The sequence below is a fragment of the Hesperophylax consimilis genome, chromosome 16, assembly GCF_061612785.1.
Source record: "Hesperophylax consimilis isolate HC1 chromosome 16, BYU_Hcon_1.0, whole genome shotgun sequence".
Lineage (NCBI taxonomy): Eukaryota > Metazoa > Arthropoda > Insecta > Trichoptera > Limnephilidae > Hesperophylax > Hesperophylax consimilis.
Window position 1 is genome coordinate 12323280 of NC_142851.1, and position 25418 is coordinate 12348697.

At 32.2% G+C, this 25418-nt stretch overlaps 1 protein-coding gene across 4 annotated transcripts in view; it reads right to left on the reverse strand.

Moving 5' to 3' along the window:
* Positions 1–3407: 3407 nt before the first annotated feature.
* The window catches only part of LOC149416717 (senecionine N-oxygenase-like), a 59484-nt gene continuing 37473 nt past the window's right edge, over positions 3408–25418 (reverse strand). For 3 of the 4 annotated variants that reach the window (XM_089640905.1, XM_089640906.1, XM_089640904.1), the window contains exons 2-8: positions 17335–17543; positions 16038–16176; positions 13898–14069; positions 9250–9522; positions 7817–7980; positions 6221–6364; positions 3408–4641 (exon numbers count right to left, since the gene is read on the reverse strand). In XM_089640905.1, coding sequence (XP_089497031.1) covers positions 4441–4641; positions 6221–6364; positions 7817–7980; positions 9250–9522; positions 13898–14069; positions 16038–16176; positions 17335–17528 — 1287 coding nt within the window. In that variant the 5' untranslated portion in view covers positions 17529–17543 and the 3' untranslated portion in view covers positions 3408–4440. Of the gene's footprint in view, positions 4642–6220; positions 6365–7816; positions 7981–9249; positions 9523–13897; positions 14070–16037; positions 16177–17334; positions 17544–18345; positions 18391–25418 lie in introns of those variants that run through there. The other variant, XM_089640903.1, reaches the window with a different exon arrangement.

The window sequence follows — 25418 nt, forward strand, 5'->3', positions numbered from 1 at the left end:
AACTCAATCATAAAAAAACAAAAACAACAATACTACTCTACACAACTACATAATGCTCACAACGACTCCAAAAAAACATGGCACGTCATAAACGAAATCTCTAACAGGAACCAAAAAGTTCATAAAATTCCTCAAAAAATCATTACTGACAATAACACAACCATCGAAGACGCTGAGAGCATTGCAAATAATTTCAATCACTTCTTTACAAACATCGCCTCAACCCTCATAGATGATAATCCCAGTCTTAGCATTCACTCGAATCAAATTCCTCCCGGCCTTTCAGATTCTAATGTCACTACATATGAACTATCTACCTTCAAAGAAATAACAGAACTTGAAATCTCAAAACAAATTGACAACCTTAAAGAGAAGTCTGCAAATGGCCCAGATAACATTAGCAATACCACAATTAAATCAATTAAAAAGCATATAATCATTCCAATACATCATATTTTCAACAACTGCATCAGGCATAGCATTTACCCCAATGACTTCAAACTCTCTCACATCATCCCAATACATAAATCCGGATCTCAATTCAAAACAGACAACTACAGACCTATAACTTTAACTTCTCAATTATCCAAAATCTTCGAAAAGTGTTTAAAACGACAAATTATGAACTTTCTAGAATCTAATGATATCCTCTCAGCTAATCAATACGGCTTTAGAACCAAACTGTGCACCGATGACGCTATCTTTAGCTTAACCAAAAGCATATACTCTAACCTTGACTCTAACACTAAAACGCTAACCATTTTCTTGGATTTAAAGAAAGCGTTTGACACAGTCAACCACAGAATTTTATTAAAAAAAATCTCTAAAGTCGGTATTAAAAACAAAAGTTTCATGTTATTAAAAAGCTATATATTGAATCGCCAACAACGCACAAAAATAGGAACAAGCTTAAGCACCTATGACTTGACAAAACATGGTATTCCTCAAGGAACTGTCTTAGGGCCACTACTCTTTCTAATCTACATCAATGACCTATGCAATATTGCAATACCAGGTAAAATTCTCTCTTTCGCCGATGATACTGCAATAACAGTACAAGGTAAAACGTGGGAAGAAACAACCAGTAAAGCCAACAAATGTATTGCAACAGTCAAAGATTGGCTTGATAGAAATCTCCTCAGTCTAAATTTGAATAAAACTATCTTTATTCCCTTTTACAATTCCCAAAAGTCATCCCCTAAAAATAATCTTAATCTGAAGTTCCACAACCCTAATTGTAACTTTGCGACATGCTTAAATTGCGAAGACGTGAAATTCGGACAATATATCAAGTATTTAGGAGTTACTATAGACTGCCAACTCAAATGGACTTACCATATAGAAAAGACGGTCAATAAACTGAGATACCTAAGTTACATTTTCAAACGAATGAGCAACATTGTCAATATAAGAACCATGAAACTTGTTTATGACGCGTTAGTGCTTTCATCTATTTCCTATGGAATAATTGCCTGGAGAGGAACCTACAATAATCACGTAAAACCCTTAGAAATTGCTCAGAAATCCATCATTAAAATAATGTACCAAAGGACCAAGACATATCCCACCAACCAGTTATTTCAAGAAACAGAAATCATGGAACTAAGACGGATCTATTGTATTCAATGTCTCAAATTTATATTTACGCGTCCTATCAATTTCACCAAAAACACAAATCGCTCGAGCCAGAGACATACCACATGCGTGTTCACAGTCCCTCACTGCAAAACTAGGCTGGGCCAAAGGCACATCAACTATATTGCCCCAAAATTATTCAATTCTTTACCCAATTCCATCAACATGTGTCAAAACCTGAACTTATATAAGAAAAATGTTAAAAGTTGGATAAGAAATAATTTCAAAGCGAGTAACTTTTTTCTATAATTTAAGCCATCGGTTTCTAAATAACTAAACAACCACAGGTCTTTCTGTAAATTAAAGATTAATTTCTTTAAATCAAAGAAATATATACATGCATCTATGTCTTATGTGTGTGTGTGGGTGTGTGTGTGTGTGTGTGCGTGGGTGAGTGTGCGTGTGTCTGTGTGTGCGTGTGTCTGTGTGTGTGTGTATATGTTTGTAAATTTAAAAAAAAAGAAGAAAAAATAAAAACTTCTCTAAAAAAAAAACCAATCACATTGATCTCTATAGATACATTTAACAAGTTTAAAAAAATATATATTTTAAACACCACTGTTTTATCCTTACACTATAATACCCACGCTCAGGCTTCGCCTTTGTGGGATTTTTTTGTTACTCTTTCATTCTATATTACTATGTATGTACCTGAATTGTATATGTATCAAAAAAATTTGTTAATAAAAAAAAATAAAAAAATAAAAATACACAGCACAGTAACAGCGATCAAATTAAGAAACCCACCTAATATTTTTCTTATATTGTAACTATAAATTGAATTAATCCAATACGTTATCATGTACCCTGATACAGTGTTCCTTAATTGCATATTATTACATGTACTTGGATAAAATTTATCAGGTGTTTTCATAAAAAAAACTAATATTCGGGTGTACAAATCTGTCTGAAAAAGTTTTTATTTTGATTACTTTGATAAATATATATGTATATAGACTATATTACTAGCGTAACTATTAATGTAAAGTATGGAAATATAATTCATAACAGCAGCGTGTACAAATGTTAACTAAACCAGGCAATTTGGCTGTCCTAAAACGGGAAAATTTCCTAGTTGGACAGCCAAAGCTTCCTTAATATGTATGTAATTATTTGTATCTAATAAATAAATAAATAAATAAATAAAGATAAAATAAAAAATAATAATAATATTCTGAAATTATCAGAAATTAAATTTTGACTTTTATAATATGTTTCAAACATTGAATTTGTGACATTAACGAATAGGGACTCTTAAATTGACTGGACTCGGAAGTTGGCAGTATGAACAACCTTATATAATAAAAAATTAAACATCCGTAGCTACTAATGAATTGAAGTGAGATAAAAATTGATTGAATCATTTATGTAATGATAATGTAGGTAATTATTTCACAGTGATTCCACATAATCGAAATCTGGAATTCCTTCAGTCTAATCTAACTTTTATAACTTTTAATTCTAACGCACAGTTTACGGGTTTTACCACAGATACCTACGCCTCAGGGATCTCGTTTCTACACCATTCGCTGTACTTTCATTCTTAACCATCTTCATGTTGGTTGATTTCTTCATCTTTATGTTTGTTGACTTCCTCGTTTTCATGTTTGTTGACTATAGGTTGTGTTGGTGTTGCTTCATAATTATTATGATTTCCTCATCTACATGTTTACTTTGCCATATTTTTAATGCAATAAGATATTTTTCAGGAGTAAAATAATAATCAAATTGATAAACTTTATATTCTCGAAATATTTATTTTCAGACTCCGTTATAAATAGGTAGATACATTTCAAATGCTTAATTAATTATATCGATAGATTGTTAATTACTACGTGGAATTAAGGCCATAATATAAAGAATAATAACATTAAAACTTTTCCGTTACTTAGATCTTACATAGATACCACATAAAGCATTATTAGATAAATCATTCCAGTAATTTATCTAAACGAATAAGCAAGGCAAATCTCAGAATACGTTTAAAAATAGTAAAAACACACATGCAAAAATTGAAAAAAAACCACTTGTATTGTGTACATTATTTATTTTAAAGTTGTTGGTAACCCTATAGTTATTAACTTAAGGAAAACTGCTGATTGCTCCGATATAACCATTTCCTCTTCCCCATAAATAGGGTAAATCATTATTTTTTTGTTTTTCCTTTATATATTCAATAGTATTATTATCAAATCTACAAAAAATAGTATATTACTAAACAAGTTCTGCTGTGTAATTATTATTACGCGTGACAGCTGTTTCACCAAAAATTAAAATGGAGTTCTACAAATTAAACTTGATAACAATAAATAGGGTAAATAACATTTAACTGCTCTAAACCTACGTAACACATGATATGTATGTAACATTACATTACACGTATGTAACATTAAATTACACGTATGTGACATTACATTATATGTGTATCACATTTACATTACATTACATAGCATTACATTACAAGCATACAAATTTACCTTACATGTATGAGTCTTTACTTTACACGTAGGTGAGTAACAATACATTACACGTATATAACATTACATCACACGTTTTAAACACGACATTACACACAGGTAACATAAAATTACGTAAGTAACATTGAATTACAAAGGAGCTCTCAGCGGTAGGGCCACATCTATTGCAATTTTCTCGGGTAAGAGCTAACATAAAAAATTATAATGAGCACGTACAATAATAACACTATAACATAATAATTTGACAGCTAATTAATCTCCACAGTGGCGTGCATCCAGTGAAGGGTATCACAGCAGACGCACACCCTGGTTTTATTGCTAATAATATTTATCCGGCTTTCGTCAATTCGTAATTATTTTCTCCAACATATGTCTTGACGAATGTTTTGTCATCGATGACGGTGTAGTTCCAGTTTCTATACGTGTAGAGGTTAACCTTATTATGCATGGAGTCTTCTCTGATGTCGCAAAACACTTTGGGAACCGGTGTCACCCCTGATTCTGCCGCTATATCATTGTAGTAAAAAGCCTGAAAAGAAATACAAAAATTAATAACTTAATCCGGTTTAAATCTATTTTAATCGTACCTAAATGCGGTAACAAGTCAATTTTTTTTACTATTTTGACCATACACACGTAGAAAAATGAGTACAACTTATTAAAATCAAAATACTGTCAAAAATGTGACTGCATGACCATTTCCTAATAAAATATTATGAATAATATGATAACGTGTTCACGCGGGTGGCCTTGTCCGAATAAATATAATGGACAAGATGCGAAAATATTATTAATTTTAAGAACACGTGATACGACTTCCTCAAAACATATTCGTGCTTTAATGATAGTTTGTGTTGAAAAAATTTAATTCATTCGTTATAGGCCCACAGTCTCGTTTTTAACAAGAAAACGAATAATTTGACCAGATTTTTAATAAATCAAAAATATTTTATATCAGTAAGTTTTCTCCGTATTTCCATTTTTACACCACGTTCTATAATTTTTAAATTTTGAATGTTGTTATTTTACCAGGGCGATACTGAGAGTACATACAATCAATATCGTCGTTGTAGAAGATCTCCAATCAAAATCGAGTCGATACTTGAATAATTATTGCATTTGATTATATTACGATGTATGGTGACTAGATCAGAACAGTCGGCTACTTTTTGTATCTACATTCGACCTTACAAAAAACACCCAAGAATGATGATATCAAAGGTTAGAGCAGTCGCCTGGATATCGGAAAGGTTCCGGGTTCTAGACCCGGACGCTCCGGTATGTAACTTTCCGAAAAACATGATTGTATAATATGGCACTTGAGTGAAAAATATAATTGCTGAAAAAAAACATATATTCACATATTACATCAACATTCGCTGATTCTGAATATACGTTTACGGGGGTAAAGTGCGCTAACTCCGGGATGTGATTCTACACGATGGTGGAAGTAAATAAGATAAATAACTTATTTCGAAATTCTAATGTTTATTAGAAATTCGAAATATATGTATTTTCCCATATAAAAAATATTTTTTCACAGAAGAATATTTATTATCTCATACAAAAACCTCAATTTTCTTACCTAAAAACCACCTTAAAACGTTAGAATTTCGAAAAAAGGTGTTAAACTTTTTTACTTATACTATCGTGTAGAATCACATCCCGAAGTTAGCGCACTTTAACACTGGACACCCTGTATAAGTTTAACTACATAAACAAGACGATTAAAAACGTTTAAAACCATAAGAGACTTAAACGCCCTGTGATTGGTCGGCGGGTTATGACAGACTTTAATGTTAACCAATAAAAACGAGATACGTATGATACGCCGGATTCAATCGTTATTACGGGCTTTGAAAAATGAAAACTTTTAAAATTATTTTAAACTACAAAATCGACATTTGTAAAAAATAAAATAAAATGCTGGTATTATAATGCTGGTTGGTTAGGTAAAGAACACCCATAGTCAGGAATCCGACGTTTAATGCCATAATATTTAATTATAACTTAATGTAATCACTTAGTTTTAACCACTTTTATTGTTTAGAAACAACCGACATGCTTCGTGAGCAATGTTCACCTCATCGTAATCTTAATATATTTACCTCCAGTCCTCCTAGATTGTGAGTGTCGAACTTCTTACGTCTGAGTTTCTTCCTTTGCTCGTATGTCATCCTCCAGTGGGTCATCATATCGTCTTTGGAGGGTAACTTGAAGCTCCCTTTGATGATTTCCACAGTGTAACGGGCCTAGAAGTAAATAATTTATATTAAACTAATTGCAAATCATCCCCTTTACAAGTGAAACGTTCGCAAAAGTGTACATATTTTTGGCGAGAGATTGGCGTGCTAGCTAAGGGATCAATGACGCTAGTTCGCATCACTTTGGGAGGCGGGTTTGGGTACCGCCGCCCCGGAAACCATTTATTGGATAATCAACACCCCTGCCATAGGTCACCCAAGAGGTTCGCTACGTTTGGTGACTTAACAGGGATGCCTGGGTTCATGGGGTGTGGTTTTTTATAGGTCTTGGCAGCAGATGCGTTTGCCCATCTACTGCGTTACGGGTCGGATCTGCAGATACTGGTTGAGGATCTATCCAGCAGCACTTTCTTTCGATCCATCGCCTTGCAGCGCAGTGGGAAGAATAGATTCATACATCTGTCACTCCTGGACACAATGAACCCCAGATTCCTACCCACCCCTCATACCTTTTTTCCTCTCAGAACTTTCCCTCCTTCCTTCCTCTAAAAAATTCCCCACAGCATCTCCAAAGATGACATTGGCCCTGAAAGAAGTTTTTTCCCTCAATGCCTCCCGGTAAAGCTAATGTAAAAAAAGAGCATCTTAAACTGAAATACCGGTAGAACAAGAATGACGTCTGTCTTCTAAAGATTGCTTTACCTTTGTTAAGATCGGGGAATTTACAAAAAAGGTTACAGTCAAAGGTTATTTTGGGGACACAGCACTTTCTTGAGAACGTCGCCACCGTGGTTTCGTGTTTAAATTCTAGAATTACGCTTCATTAATGAAATAACACTTAGTTTCAACTTAATTACTACAAGAAACAACTAAATATTTACGTGGGTGGAGATGGAAATACAAAATAAATTAGTTTATTAGTTTGGGTTACTTAAATAATTTATGCGAATTTTCTAACCTTCAAATTTAACATATTAACAAACGTCAGATCGTACTATCAAGAAAAAAAAACATGGTGATCAAAACTGTCAAAATGAGTGAAATTTTATATAACTATTGAAAAAAATTGAATTTTTATTTAATTTTACATCTTTTAGCATCTCCCCCGATGCAAATAGTTGTTTATTGTAGTGATTAATTAATTAATTTCAATAATGTACGCGTATAAAGCGGGAATTTACCTAAATATTATAAATTTATAGAATTCTTTAAAACTTCAATAAATCAGCATGTAAATTATACCCAATTCATTTATAACTATAATAACGTGAATCTACGAAATGGATTTTTGGTTTGAATCATAGAAGAAAAGTAGAAGTGATTTCCGTACAAATTTCAATGGAAACAAATGTGCCACTGATTTAGTACCTTGTGGTTCTAGACCACTCTCTTACATTGTATATTACCATCCCATTTGAATCACGGTAAAACATAGTTTTGTAATTTTGAATAGACCTGAATTTTGCTTCGATTAATTAATTTTTGTGGTTAATATTTTACCTGCATGTCCATGAGTGGTACCGCACAACAGAGTTGGGGGATTCCTATGAAGAACATAGTTGGATGTTCAATATTAACGATGTGCCTATAAATATATCTAATATGGGTTCGCTCAACGTAGAGATTGCAGTTTTCATCCAGAAAAGGGAAGTAATAACCATATCCTGAAACATAAAACAAGAAAAATTGTTAAATAACGTAAAAAAAATATATCACGGGCGCTGATTGATCTCACAGCTCACCGATCATATGATCGAATCTTTTTTCGAGATCAGCGGTTCGTGATCGGGTTAAAATAATCGGGTAGTTCATGATCCACCCAAGACTATGTTGTGAGGCTGAATTTGGGAAGGAAACGTGAAGAGGAAGGTTAGTAAGTAGCTAAAAGAAGGTGGATATTAGATATTCTATACTCCCACTTGATCGACAATCTACTTTATTTTGCGGTACAACAGTAAAAAGTTCAAATACCTATACATGACCAATTATGTACCTAAATATTATATTTTGCAAAAAAATGTATGTATTAATGTAACTATGATCTATATTAAAATAATAAAAAAAATAAAAAAAATAAAAAAATAAATATTTTTTTTTAATTTTGTAGAATTTGATTATGAGCACACACCGAGAGTTATTTTACATAATTCCATTTCTCAGAACTGCTGTCATCTTTACTGAAGCTGAGATATGCCAAACATACTGCCTAAAGTAATTTTATCTTTGATTGCGTAAACTTGGTTTATATCACTAAGTAAATATATTTTAGACAATTTTTTCTGCAGATTTTAAGCCGACTAATATATCTTTTTATAAAACTCCTTAAATATTATAATTAAGATAAGATTTTAGCATTAATTATAGTAAACGGTGCGTAGAGAACACGCGTAATATTAAGCTGTACCTACTCTGAACCTTAAAATAATAAGAGTTTAAAGAAAAGACGAAAAATCTTTTTTTTAAATTAACTTTATAAAATTTTTGACAGTACGGAGGATATTTGAAACATCCGTTGCTGGATATGGAAATGAAATCGAAAGATGATAATTATTGCGTTTGCATAGAACTCTCCCGTAGAAAAAGCTGTGTAAATTACTGGAAACCAGGAATCGTTAGAGAGAATATTAGTGGCCTATTCCGACAGATCTGTCGAAATATACTAGATATGACATATCTGACAGATACGATCCTGTGTATGGTAATCTTCGATTCGACAAAGCAGGTGTTGGGAATTATGAAGGTTTTATCATCACGCAAAGCGAGATCCCATTATGCACATAAGATTTCGAACATGGTAACGGGAAGGTTAAGATTGACAGTCGCTCAAATAAATCGGCGGTGACCATTCGTATGCTGTTACTCATGCAATGATTGCAATCCCTACATAGAAACAATTAATTTTCAAAGTATTATTAAGAATTAATAATTATTACCTGTGCAGTAGAGTATATCATCAATCTCCTCGGTAGTCCCATCCACAAACACAACAGAATTAGCAGTCAGCTCTCTGACGTCAGGCCTCTGTTGGAAGTGGGGCGGGTAGGGCGATGGCAGTTTCGGACTGTGGTGGCTCAAAAACATGGTCTTGGACTCCCTGGCCACGTCAATTGAAATATCCTGGGCTGAAGGACCAGCGCCTATCACCAGGACCCTCTTTCCCTTGTATACATCTGGTATGCGGTAGTTGTGACTGTGAATTTGACTACCTGGAAAAGAGATCAAAAAGTTATTATAAAATACTTCTTCTTGTCGTGTCACCTCTTCTTCTCAACTTTTCCCATTTCTCTTTTTCTCCTCTTCATCAGCTATCATCTGAGCTTATAAGTAAGTAAAGTTATTTTATTATTGTTTCGTATTTAAATCGATTGATCTATCCCCTCTAGTCCTCTACAGTCCTGTTTTTGTTTGTAAAGTATTGTCTATCATCATGGCAATATTCTCCCAGCCGAGAAGAGCTATGTTGAAGTTACGTCAATTTCGAAAACAAGTGGTAATAAACAATTACTATTCTCCGGATTTTCAAGATTCACAGTTTTCTAATTTGTTTATCTTATACAATGACCACTTTGATAAGATACTTCTAAATCAGTCACCTTATCTGCCCAGGGTGTTTTGGAGATGCGCATTTTGATCTGGGATCTTTCAGAAGTGTCTATCTTCTTTGCCAATCAATTAAATGCTATGTAAGTTGTGTAATCTTTCATAATTAAATCTGTCACTCCATCAGCCATTGATAAATTTATGCCCAGAAACAAATATCACAATCTAGATAGTACAATCTGGTATACTTTTATGAATAATTATAATTTGAAGACGGATAGGAAGTAGTTAATATTCTAATCATTCATAATGTTCAAAATGGACCCATTTATTAGGCATTGTACTTCTTGTAAAATACACAATGACAAGTTTGTTTCCACACCAAAAATCGCGTTATTAGCAAAACAATGCTTGAGAACATAAAAATTAAGCAAAATGGGAAGACTCCATGGTAATTTTAGGCGTGGGAAAGGCCAAGCTAATGTATCTATTATTTCTAATTTTATAAATATATATTTCGTGAAGGTCGACAATCGTCGAGCCGATTTCGATTTTGGAGACCCGGGTTTTCTGGCTGATCTTCTATCCTCTTGTGTTATCCCATTCATGACCATCCTTATCCACCACTGCTGTATCCACCCAGGTAGAACGTCAGACCTTTTGAGAATTTTACTTGTCCACTTTCAGTGAAGTCTTCAGCCTTCTGATTTTATGTCTGCCTGGGTTTTTTGTGACCTGTTTTCTTCTGAACAGTCTCTATTGGATCACTTTTCTCATCATATCACCCCGAGTCGTGCAATGTAAAGCAAGATAATTCGTTGTGCCATTAATATAATAATAAATATCGTCTACTGTTAATTGACTCAAATCGATTATCTACGGTTATTGCGAACATCTCTAACCGGAAGCCCAATGTTTGGGTGCATGGAGTGGTAATCTTAAATGTTTCCGACGGTTTTTATTTATTCTACGTTTCACCCGAATTCGTAAAATATTGAGGACTTTCTTATCTGTTTGGAACACTTTTTTTTAAGAACAGTGTACAGAAAAGACGCAAAAAAAGATCTTCGCAAAGACACGAGGCATTTAATATGATTAGGATTTATTCTCATTCAGTACCTACATTTAATAGGTTATATCATCCATCGTTTCGCGTATTGCGATCTACGTACATATTTCTTTTTTAGTTTCCTGCTTATGTTTAGTACGTACTTAACATTAGCATTATTTACCGATTGTAGAAGACGCCACTTAACGAATTTACGCACGCTGCCCAGTAAAGCTTGAAGGTCAGATTCTGGTTTTTGATATACTTATTATATTACCCATAATTAATAGCACGTTTTTGACATTACAATACCTAGGATGTTAACCGAGAATGCCTTGAACCAAAACTAAGAGGTGGTTTTACTTGAACACGCATTCGTAAGAGATGACATAGAAGTTTTTTGTGAATTCTCAGATTGTCAGAGATCGACAGGCCGATAAAAACCGTTAAAATAATTGAAATAAAATGTTTTGAAGCATCTCAATCTTTTTTTTTGCCAATGCCAGGGGGAAAGGAGACAATAAATTACTACCTTTTAATTCCGGTGTGGAGGGAATAGAAGATAAAACCGAGGGGGAGACTGAACAATTGTATCAACTGCATCATAATCGAATGGTTTCCGAGGGGTGGAGATAATTGATCAATTAACTCGAAACATCAGTATTTTATATAAGCTTTCGATTTTCCGGAAAAACAATAAAATATTTTACGAACAACAGGTTAAAAATAATAAATTATAGAAAAACAATTTCATTATATTGTTCAGCTCTTTAGTCATCGGATTATTTTTTATGGTAAATAATAATCTAATTATTAGAATTGGAATCTCGCAAGACCAAAATAACACAAAAACAAATTTAATGACACGAGGCACGATAAGGTTATTTTGACAGACCATCGAAACAACGTCATACAAAAACACCCCACTTATTATAATTATTAGGATTTTATAAAAAAAATCAAATCTTTTGAAAAACAAAGCCTCTGTTGGAAGTGGGGAAAAACAAACATGCATCAGTGAAAATAATATTTTATGTCCATATTTTGGTCCATTGAGCAGTAAATAAATAGTTTTCGGGATATTGCCGTTAATTTTTATTCGCCAAACAAACACTATAAAGGTGTCCCGGGTTAAATTACAGGAACTACGGGAGGTGGTTTTTACATGACGATACAAGTAAAAAGATAAATAACTTATTCAAAATTCAATTGTTCTTTTTTCATACAAAATTAAGTTTTCCAGAGATAGTAATTTTTACCTACCTTCAAAAGTTTTTCTTTTGTTTTTGGAAGAATGATAATTACAAATATAATAAGGTGAAATTTATAACAATTTAAATTGCCTAGCTGTGCAGAAAAGTGTGTTATCCTTTATAATACCCTTAATACTAAGCCCGTCGTCCCACGGGTCGGTAAGCAATCGACATAAATCGAACGCTGCAAGACCCAGCGCAGAAAGTTCCGCAATGAACTGCGTTGCAGATCGTTACCTTATTACAGCGAACGAATTCTCTGCGCAGGGTCATGGCAGGGTCTTGCAGCATTCGTTTATGTCGAGTGCTTACCGACCCGTGGGACGACGAGCTAAATCTAGCAAAAAAACATTTCTATAAATTGAAAAATCGCTTCTCGACATTCAACTAATTTTCATTCATAAAGCAAGGTTAAAATTTTACGACGATATTTTTTTTTAAATTAAAAAAAAATGTCCTTCTGAAAATGGCTAATTTTTGCAATTTTAAAACCCGCTCAGTTAATTGGTGAAAGCGACCGTTATGCGTTAGTTAGTCTCTCTTTCCTGGCAATGAATATAACATATACAGGGTGTCCGGAAACTCGTAGTACAAGCGGGAAACTGGTGAATCTACATCACATTTGGAGTCGATTTTGTAGTATATTTTTTTTTTATTTGAGCTTTCGTTATCGAGTAAATCGAGTTTGAAGTTGATTTTTTTTTTTTTTTTAATCAAATTCTTATAAATTATTACTGAAGATCAAAGTACCCAACTAATTAAAACTATTTGAAAGTAAAACAAATGAAGAAACTCGGATTTGAAGCATTATTTTGAAATCACCCTTCATTTAACCAGGTGTAATCATAAAATATTTCTGCTCTGCAGGGTTAAAACATCTGTTATTCAACCCTAAACACCAGAAAAAACTTTAACCCTAAAATAGCCGAAAAATATTTTTTTTTGGTTTTTTTTTTTTTTGAAAATGCTCAAATCAAAAAACTTTATGTTTTTTTGGGTTCCCCATGTGGTGTAGATTCTCCAGTTTCCCGCTTGTACTACGAGTTTCCGGACACCGTGTATAACGTATTGGACTACTTTCTTATTGATATAAATATACAAAATATAATTGATTCATTTTATGTACGAAGGCATCACTGTACAAATAGTTATTGTTTATGTTTTGCCTTATATAATTCTGTTCACTTAATTCCGTCCATTTCTTAACACAATGAAAAATCTGTATTGAGGTATTTTCACAAACTATGAATAACATTAAAGATGTGTGGAAGATTTAAAGTTCGTTTTTCCTATTATGATTATTGTATTAAAAATATATAACTTTAATATTGTCATTCATGATTATTGATTTGAAAAACTATCTGAAACAGCACATTCCGAAATGGTTCCAAATGGCTACAACGTGATTACGACGTAGAAAACGCCACTGGCTGATGATAAGACGGCCAGTACTGGCACCAACGTTGCCCGGAGTGGTGTCAATGCCGCCATATTCAAAAATAAAAATGAGCATATCGTTTTTGCGCAAATCAAAAATGGCACATTTTAAATCGAAATAGAAAATGTATTCGTCAACATAAAAATATCTTCATTATCGTAATATTTTTTCGAGAGTAAATAACAATGAAAATACTTTTTTAAATATAATGGTAAAAATTATAAAATTCGACTGTTTATCTCCCAAAGATTAATAAATAAAATTCAAAGAAATGGAAGTGGATAATGAAGGGTATATTGCACCTTTGAATATATCTTGTCCTTTGTACTCCGGGATGAAAATGTGGTTGTAGTGACCATTGCAGACGTAAACATAGTCAAACTTCTCCTCGTACTCCTTATCTGCCCTCAGGTCTCTGTAGCCCACCTCCCATCCTCCCTCCACCACCTTCACTTTAGTCACGTAATGGCGATACTGAAAGTTAAAATAATTAGGAAAGAAGTCGCAGTAAGAAAATATATTGTTCGCTGGAATAAAAGTAGATAGTTTGACAATAATGAAAAACGAAAATAGTTACACCATAGCCTAGAATCCAACTTTCAACCATAAAACTGAATTTTTTGTGTAATTAATACAAAAATATCAATAAACACGTGTGAACCCATTATGCTCGTTAAATAAAAATAAAGAAAATGTGTTCATTCAAATAGTATTTATCATTGAAGAAGTAGATAAAACTAATAATAATCCAATAAAATTGAATACAAATAATATTTGTTAGTAACAAGTAAAGTGACGAAGTATGGGTTTTCCAATAAGAGGTGTTATTTTGAATATTATTATTATTTCGGTAGATGTTACTTTTGAAGCTGTCATTTTTAATGTATATACATAATAAAATAAAAGAAGTGATAAGTGATAAGTGATGTGTAGTTTGTGGCGAGTGTGTGTTTATGTATATAAAATAAATAAAAATTAAATTTACATACATAATAAAAAAACGTCTCTTATTGGAAAACCCTATATGTTTATTTTTGCAATTACTTGAATATTGCCTGAATATTTAAACTGCATTTGGCTAGCTATTAAATCCTTAACCCGTAGTGTGCCAAGAAATCCGTCGTGGATTTCTTATGTTTGTGCCCGCAGAGTGCCGACGAATCCACCGTGGATTCGCTGGTAGTTCGCATACATCACTTGCCCCGGTTTTATTGTATTTTATAAGATAATGAAATGTTAAAACATATTTTATTCAACTGGCAAGGAAATAAATTATTATAGTATTATTATTTATTAAGACTCTCGTTTCGATACATATACGAGTAAATACATACATTTTATCTTTTTTAATTTTGACATTAATTAATTAATTTTTACATTCATACATTTTGCTCTTCCTCAATCAACACTCGACTAATTATGCTTAAAATTCACCACTGTCCAGAATATGTAGAATGGTCAAATCACGTCAAGATCTTGATTGTTTTGGTATAAGTCAGAATGTTTTTTGTCGTTCACTATGCAATTGAGGATATTTTGTATCACTTTAGTTTTAGTAAAGTCTTGACTTCACTTGACACTTCTATTTTCTTAGGTTTTCCCTGTTTTCTCTGCTTTTATATACCATCCTTTACCCTTGCATTGTACATTGTCCTGAATCTCAAGCGCTTTGTCATATACTGGACGAAGTCCGTTAATTAATTAATAAATAATGCATAAATAAATTAGTGAAAGTGAAAAATATTTCCTATTTTCAAAGCCATATTTATTCATAAGAAAGTCTCATAAATTTTTTTATTTTTTATTTATAAGTTTACTTATTTAGCTTTTCGTAAAATATAATAAAACTTAAGAATGTTTTCTTATTTCTTATTTACATATTTTTTTAATGTCATTGGAGGGAAAAAACATTTCTCTGAATATAAGTAGCTATCCACATATATAGGACAGACAGTATATAAATATATAAAACATTATCTAATAAAATGGTACATTTTACAACCAAATAATAAAGTAAGTTATTAATAAAATAGCCTTTGAATGGTGGGCGATTGGAATTTTCCCCCCTGGCACTTATTTGTACTCTAAGGTTGTTACTCTAAGTAGATATTAGACCACATTCAAATAATTATGGGTGTACGAACATGGCCTTCTTAACGGTACCATGAGTTATGTGCTTGAAAGTTAATGTAGTTTTTATATTATTTTAATTGTAACATGAGTTTTGTGCTTGAAAGTTAATGAAGTTTTATGTGCTTGAAAGTTAATGTAGTTTTTATATTGTTTTAATTGTAACATAAGTTATGTGCCTGAAAGTTAGTGTAGGTTTTATATTGTTTTGGAAATTTAATGATAAATTAAAGCAAATATTATAAGCCATGTAAGGTGTGCAAATACATATTTCGACAATTTGTCTGTTATTTGGTAATGAAACATACAAACCTTTATGTGTCTTTCTATGTCGAAGTGTTTGGCGTAATTATTAAGGTATTCTAAGAAGTCTTCATTAGTCATGAATGTTTTATAGGAATCGGCTATGGGATAGTCGGAAAATGCCATCACCGCCTTTGGTAGATTAGTCCTGAAAATACAATACTATTTACCGTCGAATCAAAAACAAACATCATCTGTACTAAAGTACTGAAAAGCAAGTAGATACCTTTAATACTTTTTTGTTTCCATTTTATGATAAATCGATTCGGAAACCCCCACGAAATCACTCAACTTCAACATTCAAACTTCAACATTCTTCAACTTCAACATTCACTCACTCAACTCACTAACTCAAACTTCAACTTCAACATTCACTCACTCAACTCACTAACTCAAACTTCAACATTCTTCAACTTCAACATTCACTCACTCAACTCACTAACTCAAACTTCAACTTCAACTTCAACATTCACTCACTCAACTCACTAACTCAAACTTCAACATTCTTCAAATTCAACATTCACTCACTCAACTCACTAACTCAAACTTCAACATTCTCGATTGCAAAGTAAATACACTGGTAAAAAAAGATTAAATAAGTCACAAAGTCAATTAAGTATGATAGCATGTAATTTATAGTTTTAAAATTCCTTATATCACAAAACTATAGGAAGAAAAAACTAAGGTAACAGTCAAAAAATAAATTGTGTAAGACATGTTAAGTATATGTAATTTCATCACAAACTCTTTAACTGCGAAGGTACACGGAGAAAAATTAGTATGGCTGATTTATTAAAACACTGTTAAAAACACGATTGCTTTTCATTTCCTAGTAAAATATAAGTTCATTCAGAATATATTGGAATACGTGCTAAAGAAGGTGAGCTTTTCCTGATAAATATAATGATGAAATGCGACAATATTAGAATTTGTATGAAATTAACGGGAATTCGATTAATTTGACCAGATTTTAAATAAATTAGCATTATTCTATATCAGTACGTTTTCTCCGTGTAGAAGGGAAAAAGTACCTCCAGTTGAAATAATGGATACATTCGTCAAGTGTTTTCTGAAGCATACACATCGGCTTAATTAGTATGATATGGCTAAAACTCTCATTAACATTACCTTACATTAACAATTTAACCTACCCCTCCCACCCACCCCTCTGGCCACCCCCTTCATAACAATTGAAGCATACTTAAAACGAAATAACATTTAAAGCTGTAAAACTTCGTAAATGCGGGTTATTCGCGTTTGCGTTTTCAGCGACGTTATAAACATAAATAAATAATAGAATATATACCTCAGGTTTTTGTACATGCTGGTCATTATCGGAATATTGAACTCCTCGTCTTTTGTGGCTTCAGAGTAGTTCCAAGTTCCACCGACATTATCAGTGGCTTCAAAAATGACCACCTCTGCATCAGGAAACTCCTTCTTCAGAAAGTGTGTGGAGCACAGACCAGCTACTCCGGCCCCTATTACTGCGAACCTCATTTTGACTGGTAACTTCTGTGAAAAATATAAAAAAAATCTTTGAATTGTAGCAACATAAATATAGTATATGAATTTGGAAATACTGGCATTATATATGATTTGTAATTATTTAATAAATAAATAAACAGCCTTTTGATTTGGAATCATATGATTTATCTATGGATTGTAATAAATAATCTTTGAAATTGGAAACACTAAAGACATGTATAAATTATAACAAAGGAATTATCTTTGAATTTGGAAACACCAGAATTATCTATGATTTTAACCAATTTGATTTTGGAAAAACTAGATTTATTTACGCATTGTATTTGAGTTTGCAAACAATAATATGATTTAAGATTTTCACGGCGTGTTATTTGTAAATAACACGTCTGCCCTGATGATGGACACTGCAATGCTGTCCGAAACGTTGGCTAAAGAAGGAGTTAGCGCAAAACGGCATAACACCCCAAAAACAAATAACAAAAATTGCAAATAATAGTTTATTTATCTATGCAACGTCTAAGTTCTCCATCATGACACGAGCAACATTTTCAACTTTTTGTGATGTAGTAAGAGATTGTGAAATTATTGTTATTGGTTATTCGTAACCCGGGAATTTTTGTCTTTCTAAAAAAATGTAACAATTGATAATCTTTGAATTTGGAAACACTATAATCGTCTATGATTTGTAACAATGGAATGGTCTTTGAAATTGAAAACACTACATTTATCTATGAATTGAAACGATGGAATAAACTATCAATTTATCTATGAATTTGATTTTAAATTTGAAAACACTATAACTTTGTTTGAATAAGTATAAATAACTCACTTTGGAAAAGCGTCAATAGATGGTGCTTTCGCAACTGTAAAACTGGTAATGCGAATTCTGAGCAACGTCCGATGTTTAAATAAGCATTTTAAGATTGACTCTGGAATTCTGAATTCCCCGTATTCGCATATTTTATTATCTTGGTCTACTTAGGCGTGAGTGAGTCGTCGCTTAAGAGATTCCCCTTTGATATTAACGAATTATATTATGAATATCATATACATTACTAAGATTGGTGAACTTAGTGCTTCGGGGGTTCCATGCGTCTACGTGGTTTGTATACATATTTGATAATTATGGAATGATTTTTTTTTTAAATCTGTCAATCAACTGTTATTTATTTGAGTATTTGTGTTCGCTAATTGGACTTGTAAACAAAATTTACAATCTTTTGCAACTAGTAACATTGATACCACGTAAAATATTGTAATTTAATTAAATATAGGAACGCATCTATAATTAAACAAAATAAAAAATTTGAGAAACAAAATATTAATTCTTTACAATTCTAAACATTTTTTTTAATTAAAAAGAAAGAAAGGGATACAATAATAAATCATTTACGTACTTTCCCATATGTTATGTAAGTACTTGCAAGATAAGTAGTAAAAATAATATAGACACAAAAACTACTGGACCGATTTCACTTAAAATTTCTATGTTTTTTTGTTAGTGTCAGTAGTGTTTCGAATGGCAGAAATAGTCGGGGACGCCCGAGGAAGACTTAAAGCATATCTCTGCACTAAAATAAGATACGGAGTCAAATTTAAGTTGATATAATGCAGTTTATTTTAATCGTAACGATGTGGTATACAAGACATCACGATCAAATGAAACAAAAACTTTAACTTTTCCACAACTAGTAATATTATTTCCACCCTAAAAATAGACCTAGTTACACTAGGATTCACAACCTCAAAGCCTTTACTTCAAATCATTAAAAATCCCAAGCAACGCCGGGATCACGTCAGCTTATTCGTTATTTATGGAAAAGTGCAAATACAATAATTTATTTCCAATGTTATGTACCTACCTACTTATAATGTATATAATTATTCATTTTGATATATCACGTGACCTCTTTTAATTAACCCTTCAGTACATTCACATCATTTGTTCAGTTTGCAATGTTTTCTATGCATTTCAAATGCGTTAAATACATCTTTTTTAATTTTCGAAAGTTTAGAAACTAAATAATCTATTATCTTTTCGGTGATTTTTAAATAATATAATTTTAATACCAAACGTGAAAAATGTTGTCAAAAACGATAACCACATTTTTAATATGTTTTTTACTCCAATCATAGAAAAAATGAGAAAACTCGATATTTCGAAAACACATTCGTTTTGTTTGGGAAATTCGTAAGAAAACTGTACCTTCACTTTTATCTTGTTCATTTAATAAAAAAATTAAAAAAATAATCTTGAAAGTTAAACCGACTGTTACGATAGTAGCGCGAAATATGAATTATTCATTTCGACTATTTTTAGGATTTTATTAATGGATTCCAGTATAAATATTTGAATATAATTATTATTTAAAAAAAAAGTATTTTCGCATTATATAAAAAAATATAAAAACACTATAAAATCGGTCATATTTGACCCTCAAACGCTGGAGGGGTTAAACATAATAATTTCGGTTGTCGGTGCGTCTGTGCATGCGTGAAGTGATTTTTCCTGCGTAATGCGTAAAATTATTCAAGTATGAACTTTTAATTTTCAAAATTTGAACTGATAAATAGTTATAAATCATATCAGACAAGCGATAAAGAAGGTACCAAAATTATTTTAATGATTAATAATTATGTATTTTGTTTAAATGTTCGACAGATGTCGCAATTTTTCAAGTTTGCTAAAATTCAAAAGGTAAATTTCTTCTTTTGAAAGGCAATGATCCTGGGACATTTTATTTTTTCTACTTACACGAGTTTTCGATGTAATCACAAACTATATAAATATTATCTACCTACTTAGATATCTCACGTGGCCCCTTGTAATAAATATAATATTGTTATCTATTAATATGCCCAAACGCAACATATAAAAAAAACTTCTTATTAAATGAACTAAGGTCAGCTGGGGTAAATGCGTCTACTGGGCAATTGCGTCTATTCATCCTCCTTCTATTAATGTTTTTAATAGATGTAATTAATGCCATCTAGTGATTTGATTATATTAGTGATTATATTAGTGTGTAATCTAAATATTTAAAAAAAAACAATAATCGCGTTCACTCCAATATCACACATTATTTTGCCTTTCTTTCCTTGAATTCTTTTTTTTACATTATAGAACTTAAAAAAATAAAACAAGTTTAAAACAGACATTGACTGAGTATGTATTTAGCTTGCGCATGTGTAACCAAATTGTTAACTAATATTTAATTTTTAGTTTATTTATTTGTACGATTTTTACACCGAAATAGTTGGTATAATCCAGAAGTAGATAATATAAAATGATATTAATCACATTTTTTAATTTATTTTACGGATTTTTTTTTTTTTTTTTAAATATTACTAAAATATATAATTGAATGCCCTAGAAAGCCTTCCCGAAACGAAAGACTCGATGTTTGCAAGACTTAGTTCCCCTGTCTTTACTGTGTACAGTCAGGGACGTTCTGAGGTGTCACATAAAAAATAAAATAAAAAAGATACCAAATTTTTATCAACATTAAATTGTGAATTTCAAAAAAAAAATCGATATACACTACTGTACATTGTTGCTGTCTTACAAACGTTGGCTAAAGAAGGAGGTAGTGCAACACGGCATAATACCCCAAAATAAATCACCATTGTACATGTTGTTCAGGATTATAAGTAAAACTGTTAACAAGAAAACAATCATGCTAAAACAATTTTGTTTGCCAGGATAAAAAAACGTCTTAAAGACCCGCATTAATAAATCACTTTCTACAGCCTCTACTTTAACCCGCCTCACAACGCTGCCCAACTGGGTGGCGACACACTTCCATTTCTATACACTGTACAGACAGAGGGGCTTTTGTGAAGTGTCGCATAAAAATATATTTAAAAAATCATTAAAACAATTTAATTTTTAAAAAAACACTAGACGATGTCACCGGTTGGTGAATCAATAAAGGACGATTTTTCCTTGTGAGTCATATATCTTAATATTTCATATTGATAACGTCAATGTGCTGCAGACTTATACAAATATAGCTGGATGGTTTCCCCTGAACGTGTGTTCCATTCTTCCGGTCTAACGCATCGTACTCGTAACCTCGTAAGGCAACATTAATGACAATCAATCAATCAACGGGCTTCATATCATTATAATTAACGCGTTTGACATTACTTCTGTTTGTTGAGCGTTCAATACCCGCTACAAATCAAAGAGGCCACTTAGCTACTAACCGGACAGTTAATTTATTGTTATATAATTCAAACTATTTTTTGATTCTTACCTGGAAATTTCCCATATTATGGATTCCGCTACGTAATACTACAAGTCGGCATATATATTTCAGTGGAGAAATTCTGGTACTAACTACCACATGTATTCCTCATTGCCAAGAATAATGGAAGAAAATAACTATACCGAATCAGTGGGCATCTTTAATTTATCACTTAACAAATATAAAAGATTGTTACTGAGACAGTTTAGTTATGTATAATAAACATGTACTGTATTAATATATAATTTTTACTGTTCATATGTAAAAGCCCCTAAAAGGGGCGTTAATAAAGTAATGATAATTTCTCACTTAAAATCTTTACTTCCCCTAAAACCAACATTGACTCATTAAATCATTAAGACATAACAAACATATGAAGACACGTCCATGTTATTTGACTGCACAAAGAGACATTCGTGGAATATTATACAAGATAATTTAACCCTTGGAATGCCAGCGATTCCACCGCGAATTGATAGTACTTTATAGTACAGGGTCTTCCAATAAGAGGTGTTATTTTGATATTCAATCGTAAAAGATAAATGGTTTCATTGCTTGTGTGGCACGTAGCGCCGTCTTGTTGAAAGTAAACGTTGTTCAGATCAATACCATCCAATTCCGGCCATAAAAATTATTAATCATCTCTCGATAGCGCAATCCATTCACCGTAACTGTTGCTCCAGCCTCATTTTCGAAAAAGTGAAGTCCAATGACTCCACCGGACCATAAACCGCACCAAAAAGTCACACGTTGAAGATAGAGAGGCTTTTCAACAATAACTCTTGCGACAATTTTGCTTGTTGACGAAGCCACCGAGGTGGAAATGGGCCTCATCACTCAAGATAATTTGCATTTGATTTACTCAAGTGAATTTTAATAATTTCAATGCGTTGTTGAAGCGTGTATCGTTCCATTTTTATTAATGGTTTAGTTTCTACTTGTCAAATGTTAAAAAATAACAGCTTCAAAATTAACATCTACCGAAATAGCGGGCTATTCAAAATAACACCTCTTATTGGAAAACCCTGTATTTTGAACCTTAAAAATGACCCTAACACACTAAAATTATTTTTACTCGCCAGGTAAGTAAATAATGAATATTAATATTAGTCTAGCATTTCGTTTCGTCACTTGCAAACATTGATTTTTAATCTGTGAAAAAGCACATCGAAAATTCAGAATAAGATATATTTTTGTTTCAGTTATTTCTTCATTATATAATATTAGAGAGGGCAAAACATTTCTCAGAATATAAGTAGCTATTCTGGGGAAACTACTGGATTTTCCAATAAGAGGTGTTATTTTGAATAGCCCACTATTTTGGTAGATGTTACTTTTGAAGCTGTCATTTTTTGACATTTGACAAGTAGAAACTATGTCATTAATAAAAATGGAACGATACACGCTTCAACAACGCATTGAAATTATTAAAATTCACTATAAAAATGGTGAAAATTTGGCAGAGACGGTTCGTAAAACTCAAACATTTTTGGGTCGTCGTGAAGCACCTTGTCGGACGGCAATACAGAAATTGGTGGAAAAATTCGAGCTGTTGGGACAACTTAGCGATGTAAAGAATAAAACCCGTGCACGTCGCTCAAGAACAGCCGAGAATATTGCTGCTGTAGCTGAAAGTGTTGAAGAAAGCCCAGGTTTGTCCATTCCTCGTCGTTCTTTGAAAAGAGGCATTCCACAAACGTCATTACACCGTATTTTACATGAAGATTTGTATCTTAAGGCTTATAAAGTTCAGTTAACACAAAAACTCAAGGCGGCCGATCATTAACAACGTCGTGTCTTTGCTGATTGGGTCCTTGAAATGCGTAAAAATCCTCCGGAATTCCATCGAAAAATCATCTTGAGTGATGAGGCCCATTTCCACCTCGGTGGCTTCGTCAACAAGCAAAATTGTCGCATCTGTGGCTCGGAAAACCAAAAGTTATGGTTGAAAAGCCTCTCTATCCTCAACGTGTGACTGTTTGGTGAGGTTTATGGTCTGGCGGAGTCATTACTTTTCCTTACTTTTTCTAAAATGATGCTGAAGCAACAGTTACGGTGAATGGATTGCGCTATCGAGAGATGATTAATGATTTTTTATGGCCGGAATTGGATGGTTTGATCTGTTCAACGTTTACTTTCAACAAGACGGCGCTACATGCCACACAAGCAACGAAACCATTGATCTTTTACGGGAAAAGGTTAAAATAACACCTCTTATTGGAAAACCCTGTATATAGTATAGAATATACGATTAATATACGATAATATACGATTTTTATAAATACATTATCTGGTAAAACAGTACAGCTTACAAGAACATCATTTTGCAAAAAACAAGTGAGTTATTACGAAATAGTGTCAGTCGGCGCAAGGCGGGCCACTAGGTAGCTTAGTAGGCACACTAAGGGTTAAGTAGTCATTTTGCATTTTTCTTTGATTATCTCATTGAAATCACACCTCTGAAATATGTAAAAAAATTACAAGATGCATACAAATCAAACACTAAAAAGAGTAGGTTTCAAATAAACCGCTTAAAGATTTGAACAATAAAAATAAAATTTAAGTTTTGTACAAACATCGGTTTATTTATTTATGCGATTTGGGTTTGCAGAGTCAATAAAACTTTGTCAATTTAAATCTCAGATGAATTTATAGAGTGAGGATTTGAGTTTGCGTTACTACGCAGTTACTACTAAGATACGTTACTGGGATAACGCGCGTGATACTGAAATATGTCCAGTGGACATACTTTGATGAGCGATTAATAAAGCTAGCTCATTCGCGCACAAATATTCTTTAAATGGCTATCCTTTTCAAAAGCGATGCTACATTGTTTTGTTAGATTAGTAGGAATATAACGTGTTTTGTATTTGTATAATGTCATTGATTTTTACATGGCATATTTATTTTTTCAAGAGTGGATTGCACTCAGACGTTTTCTAATGGTTTAAAAAGTTGTTTTTTTTTTTTCGTAGGAAGCAATTACTTTGTGATTAGACATTCTATAATTATATAATATACTTTGTTTAGTGACCACTTAATTTTCAGTTTTTTTCAGTTTTTTTTAGTTTTTAATTAACATCCTGATGAAGCTTAACTGAAGCGAAACCGGTAGATGTGAAAATTAATAAAAAATTAAGTGGTTATTAAACAAAGTATTTTATTTAATTATATGTTTTTTTTTCGTTATTATTTTCTAAAAACCCCTTTATTAGAAAATAATAACGAAGAATAAATACGTGATTTAAAATAAAGCTCGACAATTTGAGAATGCCTTCGGAATGTGAAAAAACTTGAACCATAATTAACTAAATATGGAACTATTTCAGTCTCTTTTTCTTTTTAAATTAAAGTTTTAATAACCACTCGGGCTAATTGTTCGCTTTTGAGAACAACTCTATAGGTATCATAGAAATCATTGTATCTCCCTTACTGTCATGGTGAGAAATATTGGTATCATAGAAATCATTGTATCTCCCTTACTGTCATGGTGAGAAATAATCATAGAAATGATTGTATCTCCCTTACTATCATGGTGAAAAATATGGGTATCATAGAAATCATTGCTTCTCCCTCATTGTCATGGTGAGAAATATAGGTATCATAGAAATCATTGTATCTCCCTTACTGACATGAGAAATATGATATAAAA